Source organism: Chrysoperla carnea, chromosome 1 (genome assembly GCF_905475395.1).
Source record: "Chrysoperla carnea chromosome 1, inChrCarn1.1, whole genome shotgun sequence".
Classification (NCBI taxonomy): Eukaryota; Metazoa; Arthropoda; class Insecta; order Neuroptera; family Chrysopidae; genus Chrysoperla; species Chrysoperla carnea.
Window position 1 is genome coordinate 138,960,766 of NC_058337.1, and position 20,290 is coordinate 138,981,055.

General features: G+C 34.3%; 4 protein-coding genes and 2 non-coding genes across 6 annotated transcripts; 1 reads left to right on the forward strand and 5 right to left on the reverse strand.

Annotated features, from left to right (window-relative positions):
* Positions 1-1,084: 1,084 nt before the first annotated feature.
* LOC123296027 (group II intron-encoded protein LtrA-like) lies at positions 1,085-2,011 on the reverse strand. The gene has a single exon (XM_044877492.1). It carries the CDS (start codon positions 2,009-2,011, stop codon positions 1,085-1,087), a length of 927 nt encoding a protein of 308 aa, XP_044733427.1.
* A 558-nt stretch (positions 2,012-2,569) lies between these two features.
* LOC123296038 (group II intron-encoded protein LtrA-like) lies at positions 2,570-3,379 on the reverse strand. Its single transcript, XM_044877503.1, has one exon. The coding sequence runs from the start codon at positions 3,377-3,379 to the stop codon at positions 2,570-2,572; it is 810 nt and encodes a 269-aa protein (XP_044733438.1).
* A 1,125-nt stretch (positions 3,380-4,504) lies between these two features.
* On the reverse strand, positions 4,505-4,578 carry Trnar-ucu. The gene has a single exon. It is a non-coding gene; the product is annotated as a tRNA-Arg (tRNA).
* A 990-nt stretch (positions 4,579-5,568) lies between these two features.
* On the reverse strand, positions 5,569-5,640 carry Trnat-ugu. The gene has a single exon. It is a non-coding gene; the product is annotated as a tRNA-Thr (tRNA).
* Positions 5,641-13,225: 7,585 nt separating this feature from the next.
* On the reverse strand, positions 13,226-14,891 carry LOC123296071 (D-beta-hydroxybutyrate dehydrogenase-like). Its single transcript, XM_044877536.1, has 3 exons — positions 14,765-14,891; positions 14,539-14,679; positions 13,226-13,611 (listed from the first exon to the last, which is right to left on the reverse strand). The coding sequence occupies exons 1-3, from the start codon at positions 14,889-14,891 to the stop codon at positions 13,226-13,228; spliced, it is 654 nt and encodes a 217-aa protein (XP_044733471.1).
* A 3,778-nt stretch (positions 14,892-18,669) lies between these two features.
* LOC123296083 (DNA mismatch repair protein MutL) lies at positions 18,670-19,689 on the forward strand. Its single transcript, XM_044877547.1, has one exon. The coding sequence runs from the start codon at positions 18,670-18,672 to the stop codon at positions 19,687-19,689; it is 1,020 nt and encodes a 339-aa protein (XP_044733482.1).
* Positions 19,690-20,290: the final 601 nt, after the last annotated feature.

Genomic DNA, 20,290 nt, shown 5'->3' on the forward strand with positions numbered 1-20,290 from the left:
AAATATTCAAACTTTGACATATATTAGCTAACTTATTGCCTATGGTCGGGTAGAAACCATAACATTTACTCCATATTTTAAATTGAAATTAGTTTCAATGCTATGGGTACCCCCACACAACCGTGCTTGCGATTTTCCCGCACACGGCTCTTCAATGAAACATTTACTATCAAAACTAGAATTAATACATTGCATGACATATCCTAGGTGTTGGTAGTGGATTCCACTATAGTTAATTTTGATACTGTTCAACATTCATACTCTTTTTCTGACTGCGACGATTTATCCACTTGAATACCATCCAAAAGATCGACTTATAAAACTTAGAGAGACAGCGATAATTACCACTCACTCCAAAATAATTATAATGTCCTGTTAATTTAGATTTAAGTACTGACCACCATGCTTTGAGACACATCTTATTACGTATCTTCTTTAACCACTCCTTAGTTTCCTTAAGCTTTTGACAAAGATTCTCTTTACTAGTCTTATGACCCATAACGAAATACCCTTGTCTACTCTTGCCGCAATTATGCGTAAACCCAAGAAAGGTAAAAGTTTCTACTTTTTCTTTGCTTCTCTGAGCCTGTTTCCAGACTTGTCCTCCAAATTTACGAACTCTAGTTTTATCTTCTGATACCTGTAGACTAAACTTTTCTAACCTTATATGTAGCAGTTCTAGAAAATTCTTTGCATCTTTCTCACTTTCGCAACATACTACAAGGTGAGTAGACCAAAGGAACCTCCCCTCCAGTCTCTCGCAGAACGGTGCGTAAACCTCTCAGCTTACACCGCTCCAATTATCCAAACCTTGATCCAAGGCCTAACCTCCAATGAACAAATAGTCTAGGTTCACGCTTTCGCACACACCCTAACCAATTCCTTGCTCTTTTCTTGTAACCTTGGAATCTTTTGTATTTCCTCATTACCCAACGTGTTAGAAAACGCTCCATGTTACGTAAAAATGGATACATAGCCGATTTATAATATCGTCCATAATAATTTACCCATCCTTGTACATGTGCATTAAACATCCTCGCTACGCTAGGTCAGTAATAGTTTTATCACTTCGCAGATGTATTCTTCAACTCCTTATCTCCTTTCTGATACGGTTTGCAGCTTCCTTACTAATTGCAGGTGTAAAGTTAACAAAAGTTTTATCATATTTATTCATTGACAATCGTGGTCTAAATGTATAGCCAAGAAAATCAAAGCTTTCATGCTCAAAAGAGCCTCCCCGATCATCATCTTTACAATACACTATTTTCGTCTTTTCTGGATGTAGTTCAAGACCACACTCTTTTAGTCTGATCTTAATCTCCCCCAGTACTTTCTTAGCCTGCTTTTGTGAACTACAATGTGCTAAAATATCATCTGTAAAACGTTCAAACCTTACTTCTGGATAGTTCCTTCTCATCCAATCATCAAATGCATGATGCATGAAAATGTTTGCCAACAAAGGACTCGCTACTCCTCCCTGAGGAGTACCAGACTTCCTTTCTATCAGTTCTCCACTCTCCAATTGTGAAGGGGCTTGAAGCCACCGCTCCACATAAAAATGGATCCACTTTTCTTCGCTATGGAATCTTATGGCTTTCATCATTAATTGATGATCCAAACTATCGAAGAAATTCTTGATGTCCAGATCAATACACCAATCTTGCCGCCAACATCGCTGCCTTGCTACTCCAACTGCATCCAATGCCGATTTCCTAGGACGATACCCATAAGAATCTTCATGAAATTTTGGCTCCACTAATTGCTCAAGCTGGTCTTTAACCACTGCTTGTGCAATTCTATGTGCCACAGTTGGAATACCTAACAAGCGTTTGCTACCATCTGATTTTGCTATTTCTACCGCCTTTACAGGTGGAGGAAAATACGTACCAGATGACATCCGGTTCCATAACTTATAAAGGTTATCCTTTAGGTTTAATGCAAAATCTTCAATTGATTCTTCATCAACCCCATAGGTACCTTTGTTCGCTTTAACTCTTTCCCAAACTGCCATTATACTTTTCTTGGAAATACAAAATGGTTTTGTTTTATTCAATTTAGCTCCTCCCAATTATTATTAGTTGACTAATCAATAAAACGGATAACTCAGCCCCTTTGCTCTACTGCCTTTCAACAGCTTCATCACTACTACGAGCCAATCCGCCCCTATGTACTGCTTTGGTACTTAGATACTCATGGGTCTTCCACTTGCATCGCTCCCTTTGCATCAATACACAGGTTCCCACGTTCCACATAAGAGCCTGAACCAAGTTCATGCCACCTCTATGCCGGAGACCACTTGACCAGTAAACAGGTTCCCGCCAAATTTTTCCTGAGTTAACGACTACCCCTCAGTTTTGATCTCATCTATACGCTTTCGACACTTCAGCAATGTTTTAATCGCTTCATCTCCTTGATTCTTACCTGATACCTTGCAAGGTTCCTTTTCTCTAACGCTCACCACCTTGGCTCTTAACCTCTTAACCAACGCAGCTTAGAGTGGTTTGAAGCCTCTTCCTGTAAAGCGGCTTCGGAAGGCCTACTTCCATCTCTTATATAGTTACGCACAAATTCAATTTACACTTATGGCTTCATGTAACTTCCTTTGCACTCGTGGCACACAGTCATCACAGTAGCGTATTAGCTCCATGTGTCCTTTTGCTTGTGGTTTAATTTCTTTCTTAAACCATAAGTCTAGTACATAATGAAGATAGACATTTGCAAGTAATGGACTAATCACTCCTCCTTGAGGAGTGCCTACCTCCGTTACTAACTGCTTTCCATCCTCAACTACTCCAGCTTTTAAGAATTTTCTTACTAACAACAATAAATTACGATCAACAATTTTCTCCTCTAAGCGACGTTGTAGCCAATAGTGATTAACATTATCAAAGAACCCTTTAATATCTACTTCTACAATATAATTAATCGGCTTAGTCATCACCGCTTTGTCTAATGCTCTGAATGCATCGTGACAGCTTAACTTAGGACTAAATCCATAAGATACCTCCAAAAACTCGGCTTCATAAATCTGTTCTGAGATTTTCTTTAGCATAATTTCAACTAACTTATCTTCAACTGATGGTATACCAAGACCACGCTTCTCATTCTTACCAGGTTTTGGGATATATACACTCTTTACTGGTTTAGGACGATATTGCTTCAACTTCATCGATTCCACTAATTGACTAAGCCTATCTTCTAGATTAATACCGTATGATTCAACTGTCTCACCCTCAACCCCACAAACTTTATTAGCTTTTAGTTCTTGATAGCATTCTGCAAGATTAGCCTCATTCACATGATGTATTAATGATGTGAATTTTAGCCTTTTATCTTGCTTCGCTCTTTTAGCTATTTGATTGAGTTTAACCTGCATCATTATAATAACCTCAGCGTGTTACCTTGAATGGTACTCAACAAAGCTTTCCATTGCTGACCGCTTCCCCATGTACATAGCTTTCCTATGCTCCGAGTACTATCAGTCAGTCCGACTTCTTCTGTATCATTTGTCAGTTCTTGCCTATTTTGACTTGACCCGACATACTCTTGCAAGAACACAGAAGATCTCCCATGTTTACGTAAACTCCATCTCATATCATGCAACGGACTTCGATCCCGATAGAGTGAGTAATGACTTACCATTGCGTCACCATTCATGCTGCCTTCCGCACTATGAAAAACGTCGACCTCTATAATGTTGTCTATTTCGGGGCTCAACACCTTCACTTGCGTTGTAGCCTGATATGTCGCTTCTATTGGCTTCATTACATTTTTCACCGCCTGTAATGCAATAGTTGCCTCTATGCTGTTGGTTAGACTTTGCATAGATCGGATTCTCACCGACTGATTTTTACGCACTTCCCTTGGCGCACTCATAGTGAACCCCGTTAATTTGCCCATAAGTCATGACAAGCTTATAATAACGTTTGAAACTTTCGTTAGTTTCCTGATTATCTAGTTTTTGAAGGGTTGAATTTAGATCAGATTCTTGTAATGAAATTATCCCTTCTTTTTTTAATAAAGAACTCATCAGCTTTATAGCTTCAACAGGATTTTTCACATGCATTAATAGTAATCTAGAATAGATAATATCGGCTTTGGGATAATCATTATTTGATAGTGAGTAAAGATTACTAACTATAAATGTAACATTTTTGAGTCCTGCATTCTTAATTCTTTGCTGGGCTATTTGAATTTGTTGCTTGCTAATATCAACTGCATATACTTGCCCATTATTACCTACTCTAGATGCCATAATCTCAGTCATTGTACCATTTCCACAACCAATATCCCAGATAATGGTGCTAATTCTTCCCAGATAATTCTTTTAGACCAGCTTTTTCAAGTTGCTCTATAGAATGCCGCTTTAACATCTGGTGCTGAAAATCTAAATTTTTAGCTCCTGCTTTTCCTACACCTAATATGTAAGAATTCTTTTGCTTTAAATAATTATCATGAGTCATAGTTCGAGACGTTCGTACAAATAGCAAAAACTGAAGAGTGGAGCGCCCTAAAGGATTCGAACCTCTGACCTACGGATTAGAAATCCATTGCTCTATCCAGCTGAGCTAAGGGCGCTGAAATGGGTGGATATGGTTTATGTGTTTTAGTACAGTGTTTTTATGGCTCTGAAACCGTTATTATTAGTATCATTCCGTGGGGTTAAGCCGGCATTGCCTGCATAAATATCAAAAAACGTCCTATATGTCATTCCCGCTTAAAGCTTGCCCCGCGTGGATCAATTTTCTCGTCATTGCGAGGAAATTACGAAGTAATTGACGAAGCAAGGAAGTATCAATTACTACCGTCTAAAGCCGGTAGTTTGGTTTACGCTTGCAAAGCAGATTAAAAGCGTAAACGCTAAAACTCTGATATTCTAAAATCATCTTTTTTATGATATTCTTCTTGTTGCTCTATATACTTCTGTACTGCTTCTGAATTCACATTACCAACTGTAACAACAAAATACCCTCTAGCCCAAAGATGTTGACCCCAATATCGCTTACGAAGTAGTTCAAATTCCTGTAGCAATTTACGACTACTCTTTCCTTTAATATATTGTAACACCTTAGATATTGAGATACTCGGTGGAACTTATACTAATATATGAACATGATCAGGACTTATGCTGCCACTAATTATATCTATGTAATTAGCTGCACATATTTCCTGAATTACTTCCCTTGCTCTACTTGCTATTTGCCCAGTTAAAACTCTATACCTGTACTTTGTACAAAACACTATATGATACTTTAAATCATACAAGCTATGAGACCCTCTCCTATATTCCATCTCTTCCTCTAGTAACCTATTAGATAGATTATACTAAAGTGTTCGCCTAAAGGCGAGGGTGTTAACCCTATCCCACTTAACTACATAAAAAACGCTATAAATTATCATTTTTTATTAGTTTTCTAGATTGCCGCACTCACTTCGTTCGTTCGCAATGACGACTTAGCATCCACACAGGCAAGACTCCACAATAATAACATTGGAGTCATGCAACAATGCCGGAAATTCTCAACTCGGCAATCTAATATTTTTACAATTTCTCACCTACAAAGGTGGTGCCGGATATCGGATTTGAACTGATGACCTACCGCTTACAAGGCGGTTGCTCTACCACTAAGCTAATCCGGCTTATTTTTTTAGATATTCAGCTAAGTAAATTTAAAGCTTTTTTATACTGCAGCCTGACTAGTGTTGTTATATAGCTTAGTTTTACCCTCTGTCATCCCGTGGCTCATCCACGGGATCCAGTAAAATCCAAGCATATTAACTTAAAATTAAAAGCTCGATTTCTCTCGCTTTATGCTGGATTCAAGCCGTTGCTAAGAATGACATCGGAGGCGTTTCTAGAACTATGCAAGAACACAGGTATAAGCGACAATGCTAGATTTGACAACACTCTATACTTTTTTACTGGATCCCGTGGATGAGCCACGGGATGACAGTGGTATAACTAAGCTTCTTTTTTGCTTGGTTTAGCTTTACGGTTTTTTAGCTTAACTTCCATCTCTTTTTTAACTTTCTCAGGAAGAGCTATACTGGCTTGCTCGATAAATCTTGTAACTCTATCTGTTGGTTTAGCACCAGATTTAAGCCAATATTCTACACGATCCGCTTTTAGAACTACACGCTCATTACTATCTTTAGCAAGCATCGGATTATAAGTTCCAACTTTTTCTAAAAAATCACCATCACGTGGTGCGGTTGCGTTAGCTACTACTACACGGTAAAAAGGACGCTTTTTAGCACCGCCTCTAGCTAAACGAATTTTTACTGCCATATATTACTTCGATTATTTTATTTTTTCTTCTTTAAAAAGAACATGTTTTCTTACTTTTGGATCGTATTTACGAAAAGAAAGCTTTTCGGTTTGCGTTTTTGTATTACGCTTTTTCACTAAAAAAAAGCCTGTACCTGCTGTACTTACTAACCTTACCAAAATGTTTTTATTTTTTTTTGCCATTAGCTTATCGCCTAATCAAGATATTATAATATTCTTAGTAGAACAGAATAAAACGAAATTACAAAATAGTCAAGGAAAAAACCAGCCAAGGTGGTTTTTTGTTACGACCATTTTATTTCGGGTGGTAGCGACATCAATATTGCCTCAACATTGCCGTCAGTCATTAAGCCAAACTTTGTGCCTCTATCATATAGCAAATTAAATTCTACGTATCTACCTCGTCTTATGAGCTGATATTCTTTCTGCTCATCCGTCCAAGGTAAAAATAGCTTATTTCTAACGATTTCAGGATATACTGATAATAAAGCTTTGCCTACATCTTGCGTAAAAGAAAAATCTTGCTCAAAATTACCGCTATTTAGATAATCGTAAAATATTCCACCGACTCCTCTCGGTTCTTTTCTATGTTTCAAATAAAAATATTCATCACATTGCTTTTTAAATTTAGGATAATAGCCAGAATCATATCTATCACACGCTTCTTTGAAAGCTGCATGAAATTTTGCTGTCTCGTCTTTTTCTGGATAAAAAGGTGTTAAATCACCACCGCCACCAAACCAATTTTTTGAGGTTTCAATATAACGGGTATTGAAATGCATTGCAGGGATTAACGGAGATTTAAGGTGAGCAACTAATGAAATACCGGTAGCAAAAAACTTGCCATCTAGCTCTGCTCCCGGGATTTCGGCACGAAATGCCTTTGAGAATTCACCAAATACAGTGGATATATTAACGCCGACTTTTTCAAACACTTTCCCTTTCATAACCGACATAACACCGCCACCACCGCAATCACGTTCCCAGGTTGAGCGGACAAACTTACCAGGCTTTAAACCTTTTGCCTTTGCGTATTCTTCTTCGATTTTCTCAAATTCCGTGCATAATAAATCACGTAAATTAGTAAACCAGCTATTTGTTACTTCTCTATTTTTTTTGTTCATAACTATTTAACAACTGTTTGATTACTCTTCTCATCATATACATAATAATTAAAAATATAGCTGCAATAATCATGATATAGAAAGCTGGAGCGTAAAATAATTTAGTATGCTCAACAAGCCAACGTGAAATAATCGGGGACGTACCGCCAAATATTGCTATCGCAAAGTTGTAGCTGAAAGCAACGCCGGTAAATTTTTGTTCTGCAGTAAATAGAGAAATAACGAATATATATGCCGTACTTGCTATACTTCCTGCAAGCATGCCAAGAACAGTAAGTGCTAGAATTTGCTGCCACGTTTGCTCTGCCGACATAGTCGGTAAGATCAATAGCAAAATTGCAGTACCAACTAAAATACTCATCTTAAACTTTCCGATAATATCGGTAGCACCGCCAGCAAGCGGCATCGCAACCATTGCAATAAACAAGCTATAAGCTGAATAGGATAAAGCAATAGCATTATCAAAATGCATAACATTGTAATAAAACACATTTATAAATGTTTTTACTAAATACATAATACTGCTAGCTATAGCACCTATACATATGGTCAAAAACATAGATTTCCAAGCTGTTTTTATTACGTTGGAAAAAGTAGCCTTAAGAACTTTTTTCTTTTTCTCAAGCATTTTAAAAATCGGCGTTTCTGAAACACGCAGTCGCAAGTAAAATCCGGCAAGCCCTATAAATCCGCCGAGAAGAAAAGCAAGCCGCCATGCAAAATCAATTTGGGAAAAATAACGCTCGATTATAATACCAATAAAAATTGCTACTAATGTGCCAACAATATTGGAACCATGTACTAAATCTGCTGTAAAACCAGGTCTTAAATTTTGACGATGTTCTAAAATGAAAATAGCAGCTCCTGTTCCCTCACCGCTAATACAAAGCCCCTGAATAAGCCGCATTATGATTAGAGTAACGGGTGCACAAACCCCAATATCTGCATATGAGGGGATCAAACCCATGATAAAGGTCGGGATAGTCATACCAAGCAGAGATATTATCAGGGCAATACGCCTTCCATATCTATCACCAATATAACCAAATAATATACCACCGATAGGTCTTGTCAAAAACCCAACCGCAAATACGGCTAAGCTTAAAAGAATCTGGATAAATTCTGACTCCCCCGGAAAGAAAATTCGCCCTATAATCGGCGAGAAAACTGAATATACAGTAAAGTCATAATATTCAAGTATATTCCCTGAAATGGCAGATAGAAAAATGAATTTAGATTTATTTATCGAACTCTAAATAACTTAATTACTAATTAGTTATTAAACAAGTTCTATCATGTATAAAGTATAAATTTTTATCCAATAAAATTTGCCCTTTTTGCACGTCGTGCATTTGTAGCTAAATCTCCAGTAGCCTTTTCATTATCTTGCTTTCTTTTTAATAATGTATCTTTTAAATCTTTACCTATTGTTGCTGTTTGTGTTACTGCAGTTTTCTTAGAAACATTTTTTAACTTAGCTTGATATTCTTTAATTTTTGATATTCGGTTTTCACGCAATTGTTCATGATGAGTTTTGCCACCCGTTCCTTGAACCTTTTCTTCCATTTTTGCTACAAAATTCTTAAGAGGCTCAGGGTCTTTGTTCTGAATAAGAATTAAACAATTTTTGTCTAAAGCTCCTGGTATTTTTTCTTGTATCTTTTTTATCCCACGGTACATATCTAAAGGTTCTGGAGCATAATGCCCACTATTATCAGATATTAATTTTATTTTTCCAGCATCGATAGATATCATTCCAGCCATTTCAGCTGGTATACCGCCTAAAAATGAAGCATGAGACAAGCTGGGATTTTCTGGATCAACAGGCTGTCCTTCATAACTTCCAATATATCAATTACTACCGGCTTTAGACGGTAGTAATTGATCAACAGCTTTTTTCCAACGATTTTCATTGCCACTACCATTATTTTTCATAATACATTCTCTATTTATTGACTATTATTAAAGATATTCATGTTTTTATTATTGTCAAATTATATCTAGATGACTAGTAAAACCTGAGTCGTCTGAATCATAATCTGGAAGCGGTTCATTTAGTTTTAAAATATCTTTAATAGATAGATTTTTAATCCCTTTGCTAGTATCAACATGCATATCTCTATGAATTTTTGTTTCCTTTCTTCAGTATTATGATACTTCTTAATATGACCAGCAGCATTAGTTTTTAGTTTAGGGCTCTTTTAAAATAATTCAGCCCTAAAATTACCTTTAAATCTTAATTTGTTTGTATCAATTACTACCGTCTAACGCTGCGCTGGTAGTTTGGTTTACGCTTGCAAAGCAGATTAAAAGCGTAAACGCTAAAACTCTGATATTCTAAAATCATCTTTTTTATGATATTCTTCTTGTTGCTCTATATACTTCTGTACTGCTTCTGAATTCACATTACCAACTGTAACAACAAAATACCCTCTAGCCCAAAGATGTTGACCCCAATATCGCTTACGAAGTAGTTCAAATTCCTGTAGCAATTTACGACTACTCTTTCCTTTAATATATTGTAACACCTTAGATATTGAGATACTCGGTGGAACTGATACTAATATATGAACATGATCAGAACTTATGCTGCCACTAATTATATCTATGTAATTAGCTGCACATATTTCCTGAATTACTTCCCTTGCTCTACTTGCTATTTGCCCAGTTAAAACTCTATACCTGTACTTTGTACAAAACACTATATGATACTTTAAATCATACAAGCTATGAGACCCTCTCCTATATTCCATCTCTTCCTCTAGTAACCTATTAGATAGATTATACTAAAGTGTTCGCCTAAAGGCGAGGGTGTTAACCCTATCCCACTGAACTACATACAAATCAAAATTATCTAGTAGGAACTTTTGGGGTTTCCACTTTTTTAAGTGCGGCAGCTTTCGGTTTTTTATTAATTCCTGCAAAATTCTTTTCTTGCTCTTTACGTAATTCTTCACCTATTTTTTTTGCAACTTCTCTACTACCTTTTAAAGCACTTCTAGCTGGTTTTTTATCAAGACTTTTCTTGCCTTTTGAAGTATCAACCTTTTCACTTTTATGAAAAGTTTTAGTTGCTGCTTTTTCTGATATTTTTACAGTTCGTTTATCGCTTTTTAAAGTATTTTTAGTAGCTTGCCTTTCATTTCTAACACTTCCTAAATAATAAATTTTATTACTTTCTTGTTTAAACTGATTTTGATTTGGTATCGGTTTGCCTTTTAAATCTAAAAACTGATTATTTTTCTTAATGGCAAATACTTTTCCATTTTTTTCAAGGATAGTTTCATCAAACTTAACACCCTCATCTAATATTATTTTTGCAAAATCACCTACCTCTCCAACTTTTTTACCATTAAGATCATAAGCATAAAGTTTGGTTTCATGAAAATCGAAATCGTCTAAAAAATTTTCTATTGATTTTTTATCTTTAGTAAAAGCACCTATAATTTGTTCTTCTTTTCGGACTGATTCTACTGGAAATATTTCATTTACAGTAATTTTTTCCGTACGTTTAATTATACCTAAAAAGGCTAGAATTTTTTTAAATTTACCTAAATCACGCTTTACTTCAATTTCTCGTTTTCTTTCTAGGTTTATTTTTTCTTTATGTTCTACTTCTCCTACGATTAAATGCCTATATACAGCTTTGCCGTGTTCATTTTTAAAATGTAGTATTTTAGCGTTTTTTATTTGATTTAGTTCAGTTGTTTGTGGATGCTCTTTTTGTGTCATAGCTCCCTCTTAAAAATAAAAATTAATTTATTTTAGTGTAATAAGTTAAATAAGCACTTTTCAAGAAATTTCTAGCATTAGTTATTTCTTAATAGTTAATGTTTATTAAGAAATTTGGGTTATTGTGCTGTCCAGCCCCCATTTATCAAGAGTCCAGATCCTGTTATCTCAGGTTTTGACAAAATCATTTTCTTTAGGAGAAATTTTTCTCCTAATTTTTGATACTTTTTTCGTAATAACAAAATTTATTCACTCTATTTGAATACATAGTGTATCAAAAACTGTAGCAATTTTTGCTAATATTGCTGGTTTATATTCGCCAATATCATTTGGTAATTCTAATTTTTTATTAAATGAGGTTTTGGTAATTTTATTACTTCCATCAAAACTTGATTTTATTGTGATTTCCAACTTGCCTTGTTTATTACTTTTGCGTATCACTGGTGCAAATGGTTTAATCATATGATGATTTCTAATATTTCTCCTATCTGGTATCCCTCTTAATATAGGCTTTTCTACTATTTCCTCTGGTGAAATTTGTGACATAGATCTATAAACCTCACTTGGAGACAACAAATTGCTATTGATTTTCTTATCCCATGCCCTTACTTTCTTTAACTTTACTGAAGATTGTGCATGATACAATATGTTGTATGCTAGCATTACAAATAACATATAATCTTCATCTTTATCTGGATCATTTGTTTGAAATTTATCCATTAATAATTTTGACTTACCAAACTTAAAAAAATGCTCAATATCAAACCTTGCTTATAATATTTATATCCTTCAGAAACACTAATTTTATCTTTTTGTTGACCAGAAACACATAACCATCAATCTCCCTTATATTTCTTAGCTCCCTCTGCATCTAATACCTCAACCTTAATAAAGTTCAGCAGTTTATCAGACATGATATATTTTTTCTTGCCCTTGATCAGGTAATTCTTAAATAACGAAACTTTAATTGATAAATTACCATTTTTTGTAGCTTGAACTATAGTTTCTTCTTCATCTGCCATCAGTAAATCACCAGAACTATGACATGATAACTTATTTCCATAAAATCTTTTTCGTCCTTTTATTCTTTGTTCTTCTGTATATTTTGTGTAAATACTCCAATTAATTCTTTGACGAGTTATTACCACCGTATTTGCTTCAGTATGTAGTGGGTGAATGAAAGACAGTGAACTATAACCTGCATCACCTACTGTTATATTGAGCGTATCTTTAGGTATTTGTTGAATAATTTTTATTATTTGCTTACTACCTTTAATATACTTATTTTCATCTGATTTTATTCTATCTATAGATACGGGTACAGACCATTTAGGCTGCATACCCATACAAACTACACTGTACTCATAACCTGCCACTATTCCATTATTACTATTATTCCTAATATAAGTACGATCTGATGCTTTTTTTGCATCTTTTTTGCTATTAGGTGTTACATCTATTTGTAGTAAGTTGTCTACCCTCATTAATCAGTTTGCTTATTAAATAATTTTCGATAACTTCTCGAGTCTTGAAACGTTGTACATCTCTTGTATTTAATGACTCATCACGAGCACAGTGAAAATTCCCTATGGCTCTCTATACACTTGACCAACTACGCTGAAAATATTTGTTAGTTGTTAACTCAACAACAGATCTTGCTTTAACACTATCGTTAGTTACTAGTGATAGTATTAATTCTAAAATAACCGCTTGGTTATAGGGAAAATTTTTTTATCTCTTGTAATATTTCTTGAACCATACACACTAATGACCACTTTTTTATTTGATCACATTTATAGCATAAATTACAAGTCTTCCTATCTTTTTGTCAAAACTTCAGTGTTATAGATGATGCTTTTTCGTCACATAGAAATATTACTAAATCAGCTATTTCGCTTGCCTCCACGAATTTCTTTGTGGCTTGTGACTTTAATATTACGTCTTTTAAGGCTGATTCTTCGCTAATATGGCGAGCTTTTGAGTATCTGCTATTTGGTTTTTTACAAGAGGAGTATTTACACAACCAGGACAAACAGCATTTACAGTGATATCATTCTCAGCTACTTCTAAAGCAACAGTTTTAGTTAATCCCAAAGATTCCGTGTTTTGCTGCCACATATGCCGATTTAAAAGGAGATGCAACATATGCGTGAGCTGAAGCGATATTGACGATACGCCCAAAGCCATTCTTTTTCATTATAGGATTAGCGTATTTTGTAGTATAGAAAGATGCTATTAAATCTATACGCAAAATCTGCTCCCATTTATCTTCAGGAAACTCATCGATAGGGGCAACATGTTGAATACCTGCGTTATTCACTAATATATCTATTTTTCTGAATTCTTTTACTATATTTTCAAACATAGATTTTATTTCACTCGGCTTTTCAAGATTTACTCCTTGATAAAATATGTCAGCTGCACCAAGATTTTTTAATTCCGTAGAAATTTTTTGCACTTCATCATCTTTTGCAAAACCATTAATAACTCATGTTACGCACTGAGCATTAGAAGCAATCATATTATGTAATTCCTTAAAGGCTATCTGATTAGCTTTTAGCAATAATTTATACTTTATCGCAAATGATTAAGCTTAGTTTTGATTTTAAGTTTTTCTAATTTACAATAAGCTATCAGTAACGAAAAAATATGGTTACATTGTGAACGAATAACCTTAGTTGGGGATTTAGCCAAACTAGCGTTCTGTTTAATTGATTTATGGTATTCTTCGATTCTCCACCGTTTTTGATAGAGTTCGTAGAAACGTGGATTGTCTAAGCTTAAATCATTAGTAATCAAGTATAATGTACCATATGTACCGTTCTCGTTTGTGAAAACTTTTTTAAGTAGCTTAACTGGGAAATCAACCTCTTTGAGCCAAACTGTGAAAGTAGTATTATCTTGCATATCTAATGATTCAATTCGTTTAAAATATCCTTGTAGTTTAGCATCTTCCGAAAAAGCTATTGTCCTATTGGACTTAATACCAAAATTAAAATATTTGCTTAAATCATAGTGAATAAATTTTACTGTTTCTTTGGATGAAAACCAATTATCAGCAAGCACGTAAGCAAATTTTATGTCATTATTTATGGCTTGTTTAACTAGCTTACGAAATAACTCATTTTTATTAACGCTGGATTTACGTTTTTCTTTTTTAGTCTCTATATCACAAAATTTTATCTCCTTTTTTATAACTTCATAACTTACAGGAAAACTGATATCTCCATAACGAATCAAACACGATAGTAAATTAATGCCTTTTATATGACTTCCCTTAGCATAAGAAGAATGCCAACAGATTACTTCATTCTCATCTGTATAATTCTTTTCTGCTACTGAATCATCAAGAATTAATACTCCTGCATAATATTCTCCTGTTGCCTAACCAACTGTTAACATAACCCCATAATTCATTAGAACCATATTCTCCTTTGTGCAAAAACCTTGTTATTTGATCATGACTCAACTCTCCACAAAGTAATTCTGATAATCCAGTCGCTGTCGCATACTTATTTTGACTAATCAAATAATCTGTATAAATATCAAGCAATCTTCCTTTCAATTCTTGTTCCCATGATTATTGTTTTTCTCCTCATTTCTTATATTAATTTTACACTTCTTTCAACCTTCACTGCGTAACATGAATTAATAACTAATTTTGTACCACGTTTTGCAAAATGCTTGGCTATTTCAAATCCGATACCACTTGTTGAACCAGTTATAACTACTACTTTATCTTTCATTTTTACCTCTTTAAATAAACATATAATCCTAATAAGAGAAGAGTTGGGTAGACAAACTTTTGTTTGGAAAAGAGCAAGGCGTCCACAAGACGAGGAACGAAAGCCGTTATTTAATACGTGAGTTACCTGCGTATTTGTAACCTGAATTCTGGATTACTCCAGGTTTGGAAGTAAGTATTTACAAGAGATAGAAGATACTCTATATAATTTTTAGCAAAAAATAACAAGAGTATCCCCATGAAGAAAGATATTACTGCATTATTTTGTTTTGTCGATGATTTTTGTAAAATTAGCGAGCAATGGATTAATAAATCATTTTTACCATTAATTAATAAAAATCCTACAAGAAAGCCTAAAATAAGCTATTCTGAGCTGTTAACAATAGTGCTTTTATGTGGTTAAGTGGGATAGGGTTAACACCCTTGCCTTTAGGCGAACACTTTAGTATAATCTATCTAATAGGTTACTAACGTGAGTTTAGGATAAGAGTGTAGCAGTAAAGATAAACAAGGAAGAGTATTTACAAGATAAGAGTGTTGAGTTACATAGACTTTTAATCAAAGAAAATATGCACTCAACAATGAAAAAATGTATCATAACTCTGTTTTGTATAATAGATAATTATTGTAAAATTTACGAAGAATGGGAAGAAAAGAAATTAATTCCTTGCTGTAGAAAGCGTAAAAGATTAGGGAATCTAGGCCTTTCAGAACTATTAACTATAGTAGTATATTTTTATATATCACCATGCAAAGATTTTAAGAATTATTATTTATATCATTTATCATATAAATATAGAGGTTATTTTAGTCTTCCTAGTTACAGTCGGATAATCCAGTTGTGGTCAAGATTAGTATTACCTTTAACTATAATGTTACAATTATTTACTGGAGAGGAGACAGGCATATATTTTGTTGATTCAAGCAAATTATCTATATGTCATGAAAAACGAACAAATAGTAATAAAGTGTTTAGTGGCATTGCTAAAATAGGTATGAGTAGTTATGGATGGTTTATGGGATTTAAATTACATATTGTAATTAATAATAAAGGGCAGATTATGGCAATTAAAATAACAAAGGGTAATGCTAGTGATTTGTCTGCTGTAGACTCAATTACCATGGGACTATGTGGTAAATTATTTGGGGATAAGGCTTATATTTCTAAAACATTATCTGCTAAATTATTTAGTCGTAGACTACGGTTATTTACTGGGATTCGCAAGGATATGAAAAATCATTTATTAGATATAGAGGATAAAATCTTACTGAAAAGTAGATCAATTATTGAATCAGTATTTAATGTACTGAAAAACAGCATGAACCTTGAACATTCAAGACATCGCTCCCCTGTTAATTTCTTAGTTCATATACTTTCTTGTGTCAATGCTTTTAATTTAAATAAATCTAGAAAATCTTTAGCGATTTTAGATGATACTCAAACATCCTTATCCTAAACTGGCGTAACTAGAGGAAGAGATGGAATATAGGAGAGGGTCTCATAGCCTGTATGAATTAAAGTATCAAATAGTGTTTTGTACAAAGTACAGGTATAGAGTTTTAACTGGGCAAATAGCAAGTAGAGCAAGGGAAGTAATTCAGGAAATATGTGCAGCTAATTACATAGATATAATTAGTGGCAGCATTAGTCCTGATCATGTTCATATATTAGTATCAGTTCCACCGAGTATCTCAATATCTAAGGTGTTACAATATATTAAAGGAAAGAGTAGTCGTAAATTGCTACAGGAATTTGAACTACTTCGTAAGTGATATTGGGGTCAACATCTTTGGGCTAGAGGGTATTTTGTTGTTACAGTTGGTAATGTGAATTCAGAAGCAGTACAGAAGTATATAGAGCAACAAGAAGAATATCATAAAAAAGATGATTTAAGGATATCAGAGTTTTAGCGTTTACGCTTTTATTCTGCTTTGCAAGCGTAAACCAAACTACCGGCTTTAGACTTGTCCTATCTACAATTATATTAATCAGACTTTGTAACTCTTCCATCATATACTCGTTTTATAGCTCTAAAACCAAGAGTTTTGAGTTATTTAGTTTTATTACTTGAATGGTATACACAGAAAGCTAAATCTACGGGAGTTTCTTATATTGACGCCACATCTTTAGAAGTTTGTCATCCAAAAAGAATCTCTCGTAATAAAGTATTTGCTGGTATTGCTGCTTTGGGTAAAACAACAAAAAGTTGGTTTTTTGGTCTAAAATTACATTTGCTTATTAACGAAAAAGGTCAGATTCAAGGTCTAAAACTAACGCCTGGTAATGTAGATGATAGAGCACCGGTTTCGACAATCACCAAACATATCACGGGATTATTGTTTGGCGATAAGGGTTATATCAAACAAGAGCTTTTTGATGATCTATACAGTAAAGGACTCAAGTTAGTAACTGGTATAAAGAAGAAAATGAAGAATAAACTTATGCCATTATTTGAAAAAATATTATTACGCAAATGCTCAATTATCGAAACAGTATTAAGTCTGCTGAAGGGTTCTTTCGAGATCGAACATACAAGACATAGATCAATTTGGAATGCCTTCGTACATATCTTATCCGCCCTAATTGCATACTGTATGAAACGATGCTATATCTCAAAATTAGCTAATCCAGAATTCAGGTTCAAATATTATTACGCAAATGCTCAATTATCGAAACAGTATTTAGTCTGCTGAAGGGTTCTTTCGAGATCGAACATACAAGACATAGATCAATTTGGAATGCCTTCGTACATATCTTATCCGCCCTAATTGCATACTGTATGAAACGATGCTATATCTCAAAATTAGCTAATCCAGAATTCAGGTTTGTAGGACAACGCCGCCAATTTTTCAAATAAAACGAGTATACTTTACTTTAAAAGTAACTTATATTAAATATTACTTAAAGAAAAATGTATAAATCTATGGAAATTGTTAATAGCGTTGATGCATCTGTATCTTGTTGTGGCAAAGAACCGCCTTATGATCATCCAAAAGTTTATTTAGAAATTGATAAAGAAAAAAAGGAAGTTAGCTGCCCCTATTGTAGTAAGAAATTTAGATTAATAGAAACAAAATGACTGTAAAGCTTCTTTCAGAAAGTATTGCATCTTTCTTCTTGCAGTACTGCATCGGTTGTAAAGGAATTGGTTGAAAATGCCGTCGATGCAGGTAGTACCAAAATTGACATTATCTTAGAGCATGCCGGCAAAAATCTAATCATCATTTCCGATGATGGCGTCGGTATGACGGATAAGGAGCTAGAGATTGCCGTTGAGCGTCATACTACTTCTAAACTTGATGAGACCAATTTCCTAAATATACATACTTTCGGTATTAGGGGCGAAGCATTACCATCTATTGCTGCTATTAGTAAAATGCTAATTACCTCTAAAAAACGTGACAATCAAAAAGCTTTTCAAATTAAATTAATTGGTGGTGACGAAAAACAAATTACAGCTTCTATACATAATGAAGGTACTAAAATTGAGATAAGAGATAGTCTAACTCATGACAGCAAAACCTTACTAAAGTTTAAAGGACAAAACAAAGATGCAGAAAGTAATTAAAAACAGCGTATAATTGACGTAATAGGTGAGGATTTTATAACAAATGCCTCTTATATAGATTTTAAATCCCCTGATTTCTCTATTTACGGCTATACGAGTATCCCGACATATAATAGAGCCTCCAGCGAAGATCAGTTTTTATTCATCAATAACAGACCGGTAAAAGATAAATTGCTGCAAGTAGCCCTAAGGGTAGCATATCAGGATTATATGCCACGTGATCGCTATCCGTTATGTGCAATATTTTTACAAATTGATCCACAACTTGTTGACGTAAATGTCCATCCGACAAAAGCAGAAGTTAGGTTTCATGATCCAAATTATGTACGAAATTTACTAATAGATTCAATCAAAAATGCCTTGTCAAATAAAAGTCATATCGCATCAACCACTATCGCATCTAGTGCTATTGAATTATTTAAAAACCCATTCGTTAATAAAGAACCAGCTATAAGTAAATCCTTAAACGTGAATAGTAAACCTAGCGAATATCGACCTACTATATCACCTACTGTACCTAAATATACGACAAATAATAGCTGCCAAAAATTGATAGATACACTGCCCCATGCTAAAATAGAGCAGGAAGTAGAACAGCGTATCCAAAACGAACCACAAAAATCTTCGCAATATAGGCTTGGGGCTGCTAAAGCACAGCTTCATACTACTTACGTCATTTCACAGACGGAAGATAGTATAGTAATTACTGACCAACATGCAGCACATGAGCGTCTTGGATATGAAAAAATCAAGAATTATATTAAGAATGAAGAGCTGATAAAACAGCGTTTACTTATCCCTGAAATAGTAGAGTTACCAGACGAAAAAAGAGCAGATATTTTATATGAGAACAAAGATAAATTATCTAAATTAGGCTTAAGCTTAGAAAAACTAGTAACTACTAGTAAACTAGTAGTTACTAGTAAACTAGTAACCGAAATTCCCAATATTCTTGGTGATATAAACGTACAAAAGCTCATTCAAGATTTGGCTGACCATTTAGCAGAATGCGGCGAAGATATAGCCTTAACCGAATTAATTGAGCATGTTACCGAGACTTATGCTTGCCACTACTCTATCCGAGCAGGACGAAAATTATCAGCGGATGAAATGAACGCACTACTCCGCCAGAGGGAAGAAACTCCATTTTCAGGGCAGTGCAACCATGGCAGACCTACCTATATTGAACTGAAGCTTAAAGATATAGAACGTTTATTTGGTAGAAAATAGATAGCCTTGTTGCGTGGACTGAAAACGCTTTCAAGATAAAACCGGCGTTGTTACATGACTCGGAAAGTGTATTCATTGTCATCCCGTGGCGGCATTGCTTGCATGGATCGAAACGTCATACCGTGGCTTGACCACGGTATCCAGTGCTTAAAAAGCCTAAATACAGCAAATTTTAAAATTAAAAGCTCGCTTTTTCTCGCTTTTTTCTGGATCCCGTGGACAAGCCACGGGATGACATTCTTACTATAAGCTAATTCGTAGTTTATTTAAATTACCATGTAATAAAATTATACTTATAATTGATAAACAATTGCTAAAATCGTATTTAGGTTTATTCCGCTCTATTATTCTTGGTACGTTATCATATCTGAAATTAATTAAAATTTTTATCTATGATGAGAATGACTTTGCTCTAGATATAAAAGCCTTAAAAACCTGAATTCTGGATTAGCTAATTTTGAGTTATAGCAGGTTTATTAGGTTTCATACAGTATGCAATTAGGGCGGATAAGATATGTACGAGGGCATTCCAAATTGATTTATGTCTTGTATGTTCGATCTCGAAAGAACCCTTCAGCAGACTAAATACTGTTTCGATAAT